This window comes from Sinocyclocheilus grahami, unplaced genomic scaffold (assembly GCF_001515645.1).
Source record: "Sinocyclocheilus grahami isolate Dianchi unplaced genomic scaffold, SAMN03320097.WGS_v1.1 scaffold204.1, whole genome shotgun sequence".
NCBI lineage: Eukaryota > Metazoa > Chordata > Actinopteri > Cypriniformes > Cyprinidae > Sinocyclocheilus > Sinocyclocheilus grahami.
Genome location: NW_015505383.1, coordinates 1,257,459 through 1,273,376, shown reverse-complemented (window position 1 = coordinate 1,273,376; position 15,918 = coordinate 1,257,459). Strand labels below are relative to the sequence as shown.

Sequence of the window (15,918 nt, the reverse complement as noted above, 5' to 3'; positions counted from 1 at the left end):
GAAATCATTCTAATATGCTGATTTGATGCTCAATAAACATTTATTATTATGATGTTGAAAATAGCAGTGCAGGTCAAAGTTGTTGTGAAAACTTTGATACAATTTTTTTTAATTGCTTCATGAATTAAAAGTTCAAAAGAGAAATCTTTTCCAAACAGAAATCTCTTGTAACATTATAAATACCACTTTTGATCAATTTAATGTGCCTTCGGTGAATAAAAGTATAAAATCTAAAATAATAAAATCTTAGTGACCCCAATCTTTTGAATGGTAATATAGTCATATAGTCAACTTTCATGGTGTTTAAAGTCCCCATTTAATTTCATTATATGGAAAGGAGCAGCATGAACATTCTACAAAACATCTAATTTTGTGCTTTACAGAAGAAAATGAGTCATACAAGTTTGGAACGATATGAGGGTGAATAAATTACATTATTTTAATATTTGGGTGAACTATCCCTTTAATAACCCATTATAATCTGCACATCCTCCCTTATGCAGATCTGCAGGGCTGGAGGAGTGATTATAGGTGCGCCTGCATTCTGATGAATGCAACACTCTTGCAGATTAGAGCTGTTATGCAACTCTTTCCGTGTCCTTTGGTTCTCATTCAGCTCCTCTGTGTCAGGTACAGAGAGCATGTGCTCTCTGTGGTGAAAAGTATGGTGTGTTTTGGTGCACTGGATCCTTTGGGGTTTCTCCTTTTGATTTCATGGTATACACTTTAACTCTCTGCTTAAAGGCGTTGAGTTCTGTGTGGAAGACGTCCAAGTATCCCTCCTGCCCTGCCTTAAAATAGAAGCAAAGCAAGATTAAAAATGATTCAGAATGCATTCAGTAAAAATATGAATGAGGTTTATCATATGACATGGATGAATGCGTGGACATGAACTTCATCTGTGCCCATATTGCTTGTTTCCTGGCCTCAGGCTCTCAGTTATGTCATGTCTCTCTCCAGTGGTCACTGCCATTATTGCACAACACTCACATGGACTCAGATTGACTGCACTACCAGTAAATTCAGAATAATTACGATTTTGTTTAATGTTGTTCAAAGAAGTCTCTTCTGCTCACCAAGGCTGTTACAGTAAAAACAGTAATATTGTGAAATATTATTACAATTGAAAAGTTTTCTATTTCAAATAAATGCTGTTCATTGAACTTTCTATTCATCAAAGAACCATTATAAACAATTGAGCACCAATAATACTTGATAATAGCTGAGCATCATATCAGTATATTAGAATGATTTCTGAAGGATCATGTGACACTGAAGACTGGAGTAATGATGCTGAAAATTCAGCTTTGATCACAGGAATAAATTACATTTTAATGTATATTAAAATAGAAAGACGTTATTTTAAATTGTAATATTACTTATTACTATTTTTATTGTATTTTTGATCAAATACATGCAGCCTTGGTGAGCATTCCTTCAAAAACATTTATTGTTGGACTTTATTGTACCTCTACGGCACAGTAAAGAGATGTGTAATATCTTGTCTAGGACTGTCACTAACAATAGTATTAGTGACAGTTTTCAGTCAATTATTCTGATGATTAATCGAGTAATCAAACTTTTTTGTGAACAATAGACTTTAAAATGACTTAAAATACATATATAATAGCAGTGAGACAATAATAATTGGTTCAAATAAAATATGAAAAGCAAGTAATCATATGGTTTTACTGAACAAAACAGTTAAAATGCATAATTTAATAAAACAATATAATCATAACTTATGTACATTATGTATTATACCTAATGCCAACAGAGGGCGCCAACGTTTTTGCCTGTTTTTACACTTTACAGCGAGATCTAAGACTTATTGTCTAAACAACTTTTAATTCAAATGTCCACTTAATCTTTAATATTTGGCCACTTTATGATAGAAATGCTACAGCCACTGTAAATTCTTAAACAAGAACATGTGGACATCAAAACAAACAAACTAAAACGAGGGTTTATACTTTTAATCTGAAGTCCCAATGAACGGTCAGCATATTTAGAAATATAATGCTGTAATCTCCTGTGTTGTCGTAGGTTTATAAATGATTTACCTGATAAATCTGATAGAATAGTGCACATTGTTCCCAGATGAACGGTATAAGCGACTCAGACTCACAGCATATGCAGAGATGGAGTTTGAGAGCCGTAACCTATATGCATATAAATAAAGCGCATATTAAAGCCGCAGCGCATACATTTATTTAAAGGGGTCCTGTTATGCTCTTTTACAAAGTCTTGATTTTGTTTTGGGGGTGTACTAGAACAGGCTTTCATACTAGGTTGTTCGAAATCGGCGGCTGGTCGGGAAATGTCACGCCCCTTAGCATAGCCGCCTGTCAGCTTCAGTGTAAATATTGCATCAAAATCAAATAAATTTGAGCGCGATTTAAACCTAGATGATTGTAAACACTCTAAGTTCGTCTGGCTTGGGAAAGCTAGCGTGTCTCCAACATAGTGATAACACTCGTTGCCTTCTCTAGTGCAGCTCAACCAGGTCTCGTCCCATTCGTCGATATTTGTGATATCACAAATCCCGGAAAATATGCGTTGTAGTCCAAACGAGTTGTTCGTTGTAGTTTTTGAAAAGTGATTTCTGTTAAATAAAATATCTCCTTTTGAATTTTTAAAATCTACTTTTGACAAAAATTTGAATTGAATTTTGAATTGACTGAGCTTTGTAACTTCGCAGTTCTTTTTTATGCTCAAACATCAACATCACAGACTAACTAAAGTTGAAAAAGTGAAAAAGCATAATAGGACCCCTTTAACTGAATCACAGCCTTTGTGAATTTACAATAGCACTGTGCTTTATCATGATTTTTAAATGGTTTTAATATTTCGTGCAGCCTCAGAAAACGGTCTAATAATACTTTTCATGGATGCTTGTCCGTGGAATGCTTTTGAGGATTTTTTTTATTATTGAGTACTCTTTTCATTCGTCGGTATTTGTGATATCACAAATCCCGGAAAATATGCGTTGTAGTCCAAACGAGTTGTTCGTTGTAGTTTTTGAAAAGTGATTTCTGTTAAATAAAATATCTCCTTTTGAATTTTTAAAATCTACTTTTGACAAAAATTTGAATTGAATTTTGAATTGACTGAGCTTTGTAACTTCGCAGTTCTTTTTTATGCTCAAACATCAACATCACAGACTAACTAAAGTTGAAAAAGTGAAAAAGCATAATAGGACCCCTTTAACTGAATCACAGCCTTTGTGAATTTACAATAGCACTGTGCTTTATCATGATTTTTAAATGGTTTTAATATTTCGTGCAGCCTCATAATACTTTTCATGGATGCTTGTCCGTGGAATGCTTTTGAGGATTTTTTTTATTATTGAGTACTCGAATTGAATCTAGGATCTGTGACAGCCCTAATCTTGCATAAAACACCACTGGGAAAAGCCCAGCAGAGGCTGAAGGTGATGTCTGCAGCATTGCAGTACACTGCAGATGTGAGCCTTACTTTGGCTTTCTGAAAGAACTGACGGAAACAGCCTCGTGGGTCTTGCTGAGAGTTGCGGGCCATTTCCAGAATAAACTGCATGACGACTGCCTGATGAGCCACCTGCTCCATTAAGGCCTCTTTCTGCAGAAGATCCAGACAATCGGGATCAGTAGTAGGTCATGTGGGGACACAGTGCATAGTGCATACTGCAGAAACAGTACAGGTGGTATGTTATTTTGAACGTGGCCAGAAAGAGCACTCACTTGCACTGCCTGCAGATGGAAGCACCACATGATCAGGTAATTGGCCGTTTCTTCACAGATGAGATGGTGGTACTCTGCTAGAAAGCGCTGACTATCATCCCACCTCCTCAACATACCTGTCCAATCAGAACAGAGAGGACAACCTCCATTTAAATGAACAATCTCCATTAATAAACATCCAAATCAAACAAGCTTCCATGACTTACCAAAATATTTCAAGAGTTCTTCATTACGCTGGATGAAGCTTATGTTCTTATCATGATCGGATTCATTAGGCCAAGACTGTGAACTGTTTATTATACTCTAGAAAAAAGAAAAAAAAAAGTTTGATGGTGGTAAATCCACAAATGGGCCACAAAAGAGTCCATTACTGCTGGTACAACACTGTACTAGTTATTTTGTATCGGCTCTTAATTTATATACTTAAATTAAGTGTGATATCAATAGGATGTCACTTCTGAAATATGCTGAGGACATGGCTTTGGTAACTTGTTTGACATGAGCAATCCCTGGATAGTGGATTACTCCACAGGTAGTGGAGCAGGTCGAGGCCTTTACATATTTGAGCACTGAGATTGACAGGCATCTATCATTTACACAGCAGGCGAATGGTTTCTATAAGAAGGCTCAACAGCGATGATCTCTTTTGAGAAGGCTGAAGGGTTTCACATTTTTACCAATACATTTCCATGACTTTTGAGACAATATCCATGACCTAATGTTCAATTATTTTACAACAAGAATAAAAATCTATTCAAATTTATCATAGCATGCGTTAACTAAAATAAATGCTATTAATGCTACTTGTTTGCTTTCGATTTGTTTTAATAATAAGTACAAGCTGCAACTGTACCAGAACGAAAATGGAAAAAGGACAGGCTGCATATCTCTCTTCAAATGTTTAAAGACTCTCTTAAATCTTACTAGACTGCTGCTAAGTCTGCAAAAGCTGCATACTTTTCTAATCTAATTGAAACGAATCACTCTAAACCTAAGGTTTTGTTTTCAATTATTCAATCTGTTGCAAATCCCTCTGTTAACACCTTGCCTGTTGCCTCTGATGCTCTCTGTGAAAGCTTCTTGAGATATTTTAGTGACAAAATTACCCCACTTTAACTTTAACTATCTCTCCTATCATGTCATCTGCCTCTGCCTTTTTGGATGCTTTCGAACCTATCAACCTCCAGGAACTGAAGGAGGTGATTGACAAGCTTAAACCTTCATTCTGTTCTAGCGATATCATTCACCCGAGATTTTTAAAATTAATTATCGATTCGATTGGGCCAGGTTTGGTGTCTCTTATTAATAAGTGTCTCCAAACTGGCTCTGTTCCTGCCAATCTTAAAGTGGCTACGGTCACTCCTCTGCTCAAGAAGTCTTCACTGGATCCTTCAGTCCTAAAAAATTACCTTTCCTTACCTTTCATTTAAAAAGTTTTGGAGAAAATTGTGCTGAATCAACTTCAACGTTTTCTGACAAGTATTTATATTTATGAGGTTTTTCAATCTGGTTTTAAGTCTGCTCACAGCAGAGTCTGCCCTTTTGAGAGTGTTAAATAATATTTACCTCTCTACTGACTCCGGAGACTCTGGGGTTCTTATTCTTTTAGATTTACCGTAGACCACTCCACACTATTATCTAGATTAGAGTCTTGGGTGGGTCTAAAAGCAAACGTTCTGAAATGGTTTCAGTCATACCTGTCTGACAGAAAGTTTTTAGTGAAGCTGGGTAATTTCACCTCTTCTCCTGCACCTCTGACCTGTGGCGTTCCACAAGGCTCTATTTTAGCTCCCTCTCTATTTTCTCTTTACATGCTACCTCTGGGCTCTATTCTAAGGAAACATGGTGTGTCTTTTCATTTCTACGCAGATGATACACAAATCTATCTACCAATCAATAGAAAAAATTCCACTGCGATTTCGTCTCTTCTGCAATGTTTAGAGGAGGTTAAATCATGGCTAGCCCAAAATTCCCTCTTCCTAAATGAAGACAAGACCGAGGTAATTGTTTTCGGTCCAAATGAGAACTTTCAGTGTATAAGCCCAGAGTTGGAAAGTTGATCCGTTTTTAGATCCTCACGTGTGCGGAACCTAGGTGTTCTTGTTGACCATCATTTAAAATTTGATAAACATATCTCTTCTGTTATCGGATCCTGGCCCATTCAGCTATAAGTCCTGTTCTGATGGTGCTCAGGAGTGGGTAGTTACCCACTCACCCTTTCCACCTTTAAAGTCCCCCCCCCATTGGACATGTGCATCGAAAGGAGATATTGGACAGACGTTTCATAGTTCATTGTTTTATATAGCTAAATTGCCTTTGATAGCAACATGCAAGAAGATCTCTACTTGTATACTTGACCACCTTACTAAGTAACTGGACATAAGCTCAGTACACTTTTAAAAATAAAGGTTCCAAAATGTTCCTTATTGGCATTGTTGGTCATGAAGTATCTTCAACATTGCAACCTTGGAGCACTGGAACTTTCATGGTTCTTTAGGGTGAACCAAAAGGTTGTTTAGATTAAAATGTTCTTCAACCTAAAAAAAATCATGGTTCTTTTAAGAACTGTTCACTAAGGGCTTTCACACCAGGTAGTTATAAGAGCTCGGTTATAGGAACTAGCCACCGAACGAAATTTTCCCCTAGGGCTATTTACCTGGTTGCATTCGCACCGCCAGTAGGAACTCTGAAGCCATCTGACAACAACGTCATTTAAGTTTGTCAGTCAGCAACTTCAAAAACTAGAGGATGGAGGACAGAAAAGTACCTGGACTTTGCTGTTGGTCCATCTATCTCTATTTTCCATGTTCGTGGAGTAAGTTTATGTAAAACTGTGTCTCTACGTGGCTTTTTAAAAATGATGGGTGCCGATGTTTCTTATGCAATATGTTCCCATTTTTTTTAGGAATTTACCATTTTAATTATAGGAAATGCCTTTTGAGAGGACTAAATTAGCGTAGTAGGGTGTAACCCAGCACAAAATGAACTATGTTGATTGGCCACAAACAAAAGTTGTATAAACACACAGTTTATGTATACTTACTCCACGAACATAGAAAACGGCAATAGATGGACCAATGCTGAAGTCCAGGTACTTTTCTATCCTCCAGCTGCTGATGTTGTTGAATGGCGTCACTGTAAGCTGGCTTATGTCACTCAAGAATTCCTGGTGCATAGTGATGCAAGTGCAACCAGGAAAATAGTGGGCCCTAGGGGAAAATGTAGTTCTTGGGGGACTGCCTTGGCTAGTTCATAGAACTGAGTTCCTTTAAAACCAACCAGTGTAAAAGCCACCCCCCCCACACACACACAAAAAAACAAAAACATATTTGATCTTAGTGTGAAGAACAATAATAATAAAAAAAAATGTAAGAACCTTTTGTGGAATGGAAATGTTCCATGGACGTTAAAGGTTCTTCTTAGAACAATAGATGCAAATAAAGGACTTTTAAACCTTCATTCTGTTCTAGCGATATCATTCACCCGAGATTTTTAAAATTAATTATCGATTCGATTGGGCCAGGTTTGGTGTCTCTTATTAATAAGTGTCTCCAAACTGGCTCTGTTCCTGCCAATCTTAAAGTGGCTACGGTCACTCCTCTGCTCAAGAAGTCTTCACTGGATCCTTCAGTCCTAAAAAATTACCTTTCCTTACCTTTCATTTAAAAAGTTTTGGAGAAAATTGTGCTGAATCAACTTCAACGTTTTCTGACAAGTATTTGTATTTATGAGGTTTTTCAATCTGGTTTTAAGTCTGCTCACAGCAGAGTCTGCCCTTTTGAGAGTGTTAAATAATATTTACCTCTCTACTGACTCCGGAGACTCAGGGGTTCTTATTCTTTTAGATTTACCGTAGACCACTCCACACTATTATCTAGATTAGAGTCTTGGGTGGGTCTAAAAGCAAACGTTCTGAAATGGTTTCAGTCATACCTGTCTGACAGAAAGTTTTTAGTGAAGCTGGGTAATTTCACCTCTTCTCCTGCACCTCTGACCTGTGGCGTTCCACAAGGCTCTATTTTAGCTCCCTCTCTATTTTCTCTTTACATGCTACCTCTGGGCTCTATTCTAAGGAAACATGGTGTGTCTTTTCATTTCTACGCAGATGATACACAAATCTATCTACCAATCAATAGAAAAAATTCCACTGCGATTTTGTCTCTTCTGCAATGTTTAGAGGAGGTTAAATCATGGCTAGCCCAAAATTCCCTCTTCCTAAATGAAGACAAGACCGAGGTAATTGTTTTCGGTCCAAATGAGAACTTTCAGTGTATAAGCCCAGAGTTGGAAAGTTGATCCGTTTTTAGATCCTCACGTGTGCGGAACCTAGGTGTTCTTGTTGACCATCATTTAAAATTTGATAAACATATCTCTTCTGTTATCGGATCCAGTTTTTATCAGCTTCGTTTACTGTCTAAAATTAAAATTTTCTCACTCCTAAAATTCTAGAAATGGCTGTTCATGCGTTTGTTACGTCTCGTCTAGATTACTGCAATTCTTTATATCTAAGTCTCAAATTGCGCATCTTCAGCTTGTCCAAAACGCTGCGGCTAGACTTCTTTCAAAGTGTCGTAAACATGAACACATCACTCCAATTCTTAGATCCCTACACTCTTAAAAATAAAGGTGCTTCACGATGCCATAGAAGAACCTTTTTGTCTAAATGGTTCTATAAAGAACCTTGTCACAAAAGGTTCTTCGTGGCGAAGGAAGGTTCTTCAGATTATAAAAAGGTAAGAAAGAGATGGTTCTTTAAAGAACTTTTGACTGAATGGTTCTTTGTGGAACCAAAAATGGTTCTTCTATGGCATCGCTGTGAAGAACCTTTTGAGGCACCTTTATTTTTAAGAGTGTACACTGGTTGCCGGTTTGTCAGAGAATAGACTTTAAAATTCTTCTCTTTGTATATAAATCCCTACAAAACCTGTGACCAGGCTTTGTTGGTCTGGTCCCTCACGTTAGGCTTAAGCGTAGAGGGGAGCGTGCATTTGCGGTGGCAGGGTCACGACTTTGGAATACCCTGCCTTTAGAGATTAGAACGGCCCCTTCTCTGTCTGTTTTTAAGTCCTTGCTAAAAACTTATTTGTATTCCTTAGTGTATTGACTACTGTTTTTATGGTTATTTTTAAACGGGTTGTTTTTATTTTTGTTTGGTCTGTTTTCTGTGCATTTTTCTAATTAATCCTGCTCTTCTGTAAAGTACTTTGGTCAGCCTGGTGGCAGTCGTAAATGTGCTATACAAATAAAAATGTCAACTTGAACTTGAACAGATGTTACTCCATGCAGAGAACATATCATATTGTAATTTGCTTAACCAATATTATCAGTTAAACTCAGGGCCTGAGGTTTCAGTCTAACAGTAGTATTCAGGTACAAAAATAAACAAAAATGTAATAAACTGTACATTAAAAACAGATTAAAGTTACAAAAGTTGAGTGAGTGATTTTGTCTTTTGTTGTTTGATTAACATTAATGACAGACGGCACAGCTTTATTAGACTGCTGTCACAAGACACAATGCACAGATCCAATACTGATACACACGTGTTTTCTTTCTCAACTGTTTATATTCACTTAAGACAAACCGACTGTGTTTATGAGGATACTCGCCAGGACAGCCATTTTGACGTCATTTTGTCAAAGTGCATGTTTAAGTGCAACAAACTGCGAAAAATCTCAATATTATACTCGCCAGGTGGCTTTATGTGCACACGCTTTGGATGTGACTGAGCGCACAGAAAGAATTGAGCACTCGAGTACCGAATGGCTTAAAAAGACAAAAAAAGATTTGCAAATTACACATTTTTGTGACGATGCAACAATGACCCGATTAGTCAAGTGACAGTTCTGTCAACTGTCCCCGAAACGCGAGTGAAAGTCTCGTATCGCAGCGTGCAGCAGCTCTTGTAGTGCAGTCAAGATGTGCGAGAGAGCAATACCGCTGAATCACTCGGTCTGTGTTGATTTATTTCCTCATCTAACCTACATGCTATATTGAACAAATGTGTGCAGGAATTTCCCCTCATTTTAAACTCGAAAGCTGTGGGAATGAGTAAAACTATGCAAACTATGCACAATCCCACACCGAAAATCAGGACCTGATTAACATAATTCTATTATACAGAGATTTGTGAAATACATTTTCATGACTTTTCCAAAACTTTCTGGGTTTATTTATTTTTCCAAAACACAGATTCAACTTTTAGATCTTTATAAGTGTGCTGTAAAGAGGAAAGCAGTTTCCATGAGATTTACACAAAATTGGTGAAAAAAGCACTTAAGTTACACAATATTTATATTGTGTAAGCCTACTATCCACTGACAAAGAAAGATACTTTTTTTGAATAATGAACTTGAATGTAATTTCAGGCTGAATATCCTGCATTAATTCACATTCATTATAAGGAAAAGAGTGGCCAGGATGTTTAGCATAATGCTAGTGGTTTGCAAGAATCAACTATTATATCACACGGTTAAAAATATTTAATTTCGTTTCAGAACTAATATCCGAGTGGAAGTCTATATTTGAAAAAATATAGTACCATTCAAAAGTTTGCGGTTGGTAAGATTTTTAAATGTTTTGAAAGTCTTTGCAATGCATTTATTTGATAAAAAATACAGTAAAAATAGTAATATTGTGAAATGTTATTACAATTTTAAATAACAGTTTTCTATGGGAATATATTTTAAAATGTAACGTATTCCTATGATCAAAGCTGAATGTTCAGCATCATTACTCCAGTCTTCAGAGTCACATGACCCTTCAGAAATCATTCTAATATGCTGATTTGCTGCTCAATTATTATTGGCACTTAATTATTAATAATGTTTCTTACTATTTTCATTGTTGAAAACGAGTTAGTGGAAACCATGATACTTTTTTTCAGAATTCAAATAAAGATCAATATTTGACAAATATTTTTTAACATTATAAATATATTTACTGACATATTTGATCAATTTACTGTTCCAGTGTTGAATGAAAGTAAAATAAAAAATTATAATTAAACTTTTGAATGGTAGTGTACATTTAGCTGATCATAAGAAAGTAACACACTGTGTTCTCTTAACACTGTCCCAAAACATCACAGCCCTCTATAAGGGAAACGCAGTCGGACTGTTTCTTACAATGCAGAGATATGAATGAGATGAACACTCAATGACTTTTCTAGAGTGCTGATATGAGATACCTTGTCAAACACATCACGGCTGGCCTCAGGGCACAGAGTGGGGCTCCGTCCCAGCATCCTCTCTTTATGCCTCCACTCCTGCTCGGTCTGAGAGAGCTCCGCGGAGGAGGCCAGGGCTCGGGCGCGCTCCTGCTCCACAGACTCTGAGCTGTGGAGCTCCAAACCGCAGAGCTGGTCCTGTGCCTCGACCAGCTGCCACTGCGATGCGATCGAGGCCTTCACACAACGCTGCTGACTCAAGCACAGAGACGCCATGCTCTCCGCACTGGGCTGTGATGGGACACAGAGAGATAACGCTCACAAAACCTCGAGCAAATCATTACAGTTGGTTTTGTAACAGATTCGGTCTTCAGTGACAGTGACATTACAAACCTATTCGCGCTGAACTTTTAAACATTGAAGGATATAAAAAAATAAATAAAACTACATAGATTCAAATAGAAAATAGTTATTTTAAATTATAATATTTCAAAAACACAGTAAAAACAGTAATATTGTGAACAAATAACACATCTATACTATAATAATACATATATATTATATAAAAACTGTAATACTGTGATCAAATAATGCATTTCTATTAAAATAATACATTAATATTATATAAATAATATATAATAAATGGTAACACTTTATTTTAAGGTGTCCTTGTAACACGTTACATTTATTTACTATTATAATAACAATTATGCATAATTACATGCAAGTAACCCTAAGCCAAACCCTAACCCTAACCACCTTAACACCTTAAAATAAAGTGAAACCTTATAAATAATACATGTTCTCTAATAAGAGCAATATTAAGCCAGAATTTTTTTTATTTTACACATTTACATGTCATTCTCAGGCTTGGATATCATTATTTTAAAATTCACATATACTTTAAGAGATTGGTGGTGGATTTGTCGACCTTTAAAAACAACCGATAAACCCGGATCCATTTCTAAACACCTATATATATATATTAAACACCCACACCATATATGTATGGTGATATAAAGTTCCAGCAAGTCTGCTAGCAAAGAAGCATGTCAAAATTATAAAGTAAAATAAAATGTTCTTAACAAAGTTATAAAATGTGTTGTAAAAAATGAGTACACCTTCCTAGAAGTTACTAAATAAAACTAAATAAAAAAAAATTTCTGGTGCAAGTGAAAGGTAATTTTTGATTAACATATGTATGTTGAACTAAAACGTTTAAGGAGGAGTAATTTCTTGACAATTAAAAGTAGGGAGTCTGCTAGCAAAGAAGCATGTCAAAATTATAAAGTAAAATAAAATGTTCTTAACAAAGTTATAAAATGTGTTGTAAAAAATGAGTACACCTTCCTAGAAGTTACTAAATAAAACTAAATAAAAAAAATTTCTGGTGCAAGTGAAAGGTAATTTTTGATTAACATATGTATGTTGAACTAAACCGTTTAAGGAGGAGTAATTTCTTGACAATTAAAAGTAGGGCCTCACAATTACGACAAAAATCATAATTGTAGATTATTCTCTTGAAATTGGGATTATTAATTACGATTATCACAATTTACACTGAATGTAAATGTTTATACCATTGTTTGAAGCAACCGCATGCAAATAAACAAGCTGAAAACACTCAAACTGAAAAACTTGTAATGCTTTTCTATAGTATTAAGCCTCAAATGTCAAATATACATTGGATTAGTTTCTTCTTTAAATAAAAAAAAGTACAAATATGCTTGTTATTATAATATTATATTAAAACTAAAATAATGGAAAAACCCTACAGAACCTGTAGAAGGAAAAAAAACACATCTTAAGCACACAGAAGAATAACACAAGTGGACTTTGAACTATTAATTGCTGCTTTGAACGATTACATAATTGTGTTTCATAATTGTAATCGCGATTAGAAATTAGATTAATTGTGCAACCCTAATTAAAAGTGTTATATAACCCACTGAATCATTCTCAGACTTACTGCTAACAACAATGGAACCACTCGGGACTCATTTCTTAGCAAAAAAGAGGACAATTGTACAAGAGGAATACCAAATCATTGTTTTAAGTGTGAAAATATAGCAAAAGTAACATAGAAATTCAAAAACAATGAACTTGTGACAAAGTCCCTGAAATAACTAAGCCTTCACTTTAAGGTTTCTGTGATTTTTAAATTTTTTTGCATGGAAAAAGAGCAGGAGCATGCAAAAGTGAAATGCATAGTATTAAGCCTCAAATGTCAAATATACATTGGATTAGTTTCTTCTTTAAATAAAAAAAAGTACAAATATGCTTGTTATTATAATATTATATTAAAACTAAAATAATGGAAAAACCCTACAGAACCTGTAGAAGGAAAAAAAACACATCTTAAGCACACAGAAGAATAACACAAGTGGACTTTGAACTATTAATTGCTGCTTTGAACGATTACATAATTGTGTTTCATAATTGTAATCGCGATTAGAAATTAGATTAATTGTGCAACCCTAATTAAAAGTGTTATATAACCCACTGAATCATTCTCAGACTTACTGCTAACAACAATGGAACCACTCGGGACTCATTTCTTAGCAAAAAAGAGGACAATTGTACAAGAGGAATACCAAATCATTGTTTTAAGTGTGAAAATATAGCAAAAGTAACATAGAAATTCAAAAACAACGAACTTGTGACAAAGTCCCTGAAATAACTAAGCCTTCACTTTAAGGTTTCTGTGATTTTAAAAATTTTTTTGCATGGAAAAAGAGCAGGAGCATGCAAAAGTGAAATGCACGGTCTTTGTCCACACCAAAACTACCTACTGTATCGTAACGCTCTAGAGCACCTGTGGGGGATTTTGTTGAGACGGGTTGAGCAACACTACATTAAAGATCAGGGCATTTTTAGGAGATTGTCCTTCATGAGTGAATCAGGATAGATGTGACAATTTGTCATGAACTTGTACACTTCGTGCCAAGAAGGCTCAGAGCAGTATGATTAAAGTTATAGAGGACATACTAAGTACTATTTGAACTTAATCAGGGGTGTACTCATTTCTACAACCCTTCACTTAAAACTGGTGATTGTAGCACAATACATTTACAAAAATCCCATTTTTATATACATGAAATTAAAGCGTCCACATTAATGTTTCAAATAGCTTGTGAACATAAAATGTCAAAATATGGGTGAAATAATGTCCCAAGATTTAAAATGACAATTAATTTGTTTTTTGGAGGTGCACTGTGATCCTTAAATAGAGTCTTTTAATGATATCTTTAATGATTCTTGTTCGAAATATGATTGACAAGTAGGGTCGCAAAATTCCGGGAATTAACGGGAATATATGGGAATTAGCAAAATTGCAGGAACAGGGAATTTAAATCTTGCAGCATACTCAAGTTAAAATGACCAGATTGAATGCAATTGCAGTTGAATCTCTACCCTGCACATTCCTCAATCACATGCACACAGCACACACACTGCAGGGCTATTGAGGACACACACATTCCTCCAAAACACGCACAGATCATTTCTTGAATCCTGAACACAAAATGATGTCAAAATGTCCATCTTAATGAGCAATCAAGTAAATTACCTAAATATCACATAAATATGTTTAAAACTTCCTTGTGCTGTGTGTAAGCAATTGCGCAACAAAAATGTGCAATTGTAAAAACGAATACACTAACCGAGCAAACATTTAGGTGAGATAATTAAAAAAACAAAAAATGGCCCTCCCGAGTCCCGACCCATATTTTTAAACCGCTGTTATTTATTTATTAACCTGTGATACTTTTTCAGGATTTTTTGATGAATAAAACATTAAAAAAAGAACAGCAATTATTCAAAATAGCAATATTTTTTAACAATACACTACTGTTCAAAAGTTTGGGGTATGTCATTTTTTTTCTCTTTTTCTTTTTTAAGAAATGAATACTTTTATTCAGCAAGGATATGTTAAATTGACACAAAAAATGATAGTAAAGACTTATATTCTATTTTGAATTTATTTTTAAATTTAAATTTTAAAAATTTGTATTAGTTTGCATGCATGTCAGCTTATGACCAAACAAAATGTTTATATTTATGTTTGTATATGATAGTTTCTATAAATTTCCAATGAATTCCCATAAATTCCTGTTAAAGGGGTCATATGATGCTGCTAAAAAGAACATTATTTGGTGTAATGAAATGTGTTTATGCGGTTTAAAGTAAAAAAACACATTATTTTCCACATACTGTACATTATTGTTTGCCCCGCCTTTCTGAAATGCGTCGATTTTTTCAAAGCTCATCGTTCTGAAAAGCGAGGTGTGATCCGATTGGCCAGCTATCCAGTGCGTTGTGATTGGCCGAATTCCTCAAGCGTGTGACGGAAATGTTACGCCCCTCACCATACTGTGATGCCTGCGGTAACCACATGTGACAACCCCGTGCTGGACTCTGCTTCGTCTACGGTGAAAACCGATCCGGCGATCCACAGCGAGAAGTTGTTGTATTTCCTCAGCGACCCGCACGGATCAGCTCCAGGCATGACGAAGCAGATATCGTCCTCTTTTGGAAGACCAAACAAAGTAGTTTCGCTTTCACAACGAAACACAGCGACTTCACGACATGGCGGCAGCGGCAACAACAATACTACAGCGAGAATAAAAGTTACGCCTTCTTTCTTTGTGTGAACATTTGGGCGGCGTTATGCAAATCTTCCCACATAGTGACGTAGATATGTGGGGGGCGTGTTAGAACGAGCTGTTTTAGGTAGGTGTGGTTGAGTCTTAACTTTTATAAAGAATATCTCTTTGGATTTGAGACTTTAGTCTTTGCAACTTTACAGATCTTCTTTATGCACCAAGAGCTTGTAACACTCCAAAGAGAAAGGAACAATTGAAATCGCATCATATGACCACTTTAAATTTACAACTCGGAATATTTCCAAAATTCCCCAGAACAAGTTCCCAAGGAGTTTCCGGCCCCTTACTCACAAAATTACATTTTAGTAGTAATAACGTTTCCTAACCTAACCTAAAAACAATTAGGCCAACGTATATTATAGTC

The 15,918-nt window shown here is 35.7% G+C and overlaps 1 protein-coding gene across 1 annotated transcript in view; it reads right to left on the bottom strand.

Annotated features, from left to right (window-relative positions):
• LOC107595572 (hsp90 co-chaperone Cdc37-like 1) overlaps positions 1-15,918 on the bottom strand; it is a 25,865-nt gene that overhangs the window by 634 nt on the left and 9,313 nt on the right. The window contains exons 3-7 of the mRNA XM_016286007.1: positions 10,912-11,181; positions 3,929-4,025; positions 3,723-3,838; positions 3,478-3,600; positions 648-791 (exon numbers count right to left, since the gene is read on the bottom strand). Of these exons, the coding sequence (XP_016141493.1) occupies positions 648-791; positions 3,478-3,600; positions 3,723-3,838; positions 3,929-4,025; positions 10,912-11,181 (750 nt within the window). The remainder of the gene's footprint in view (positions 1-647; positions 792-3,477; positions 3,601-3,722; positions 3,839-3,928; positions 4,026-10,911; positions 11,182-15,918) is intronic.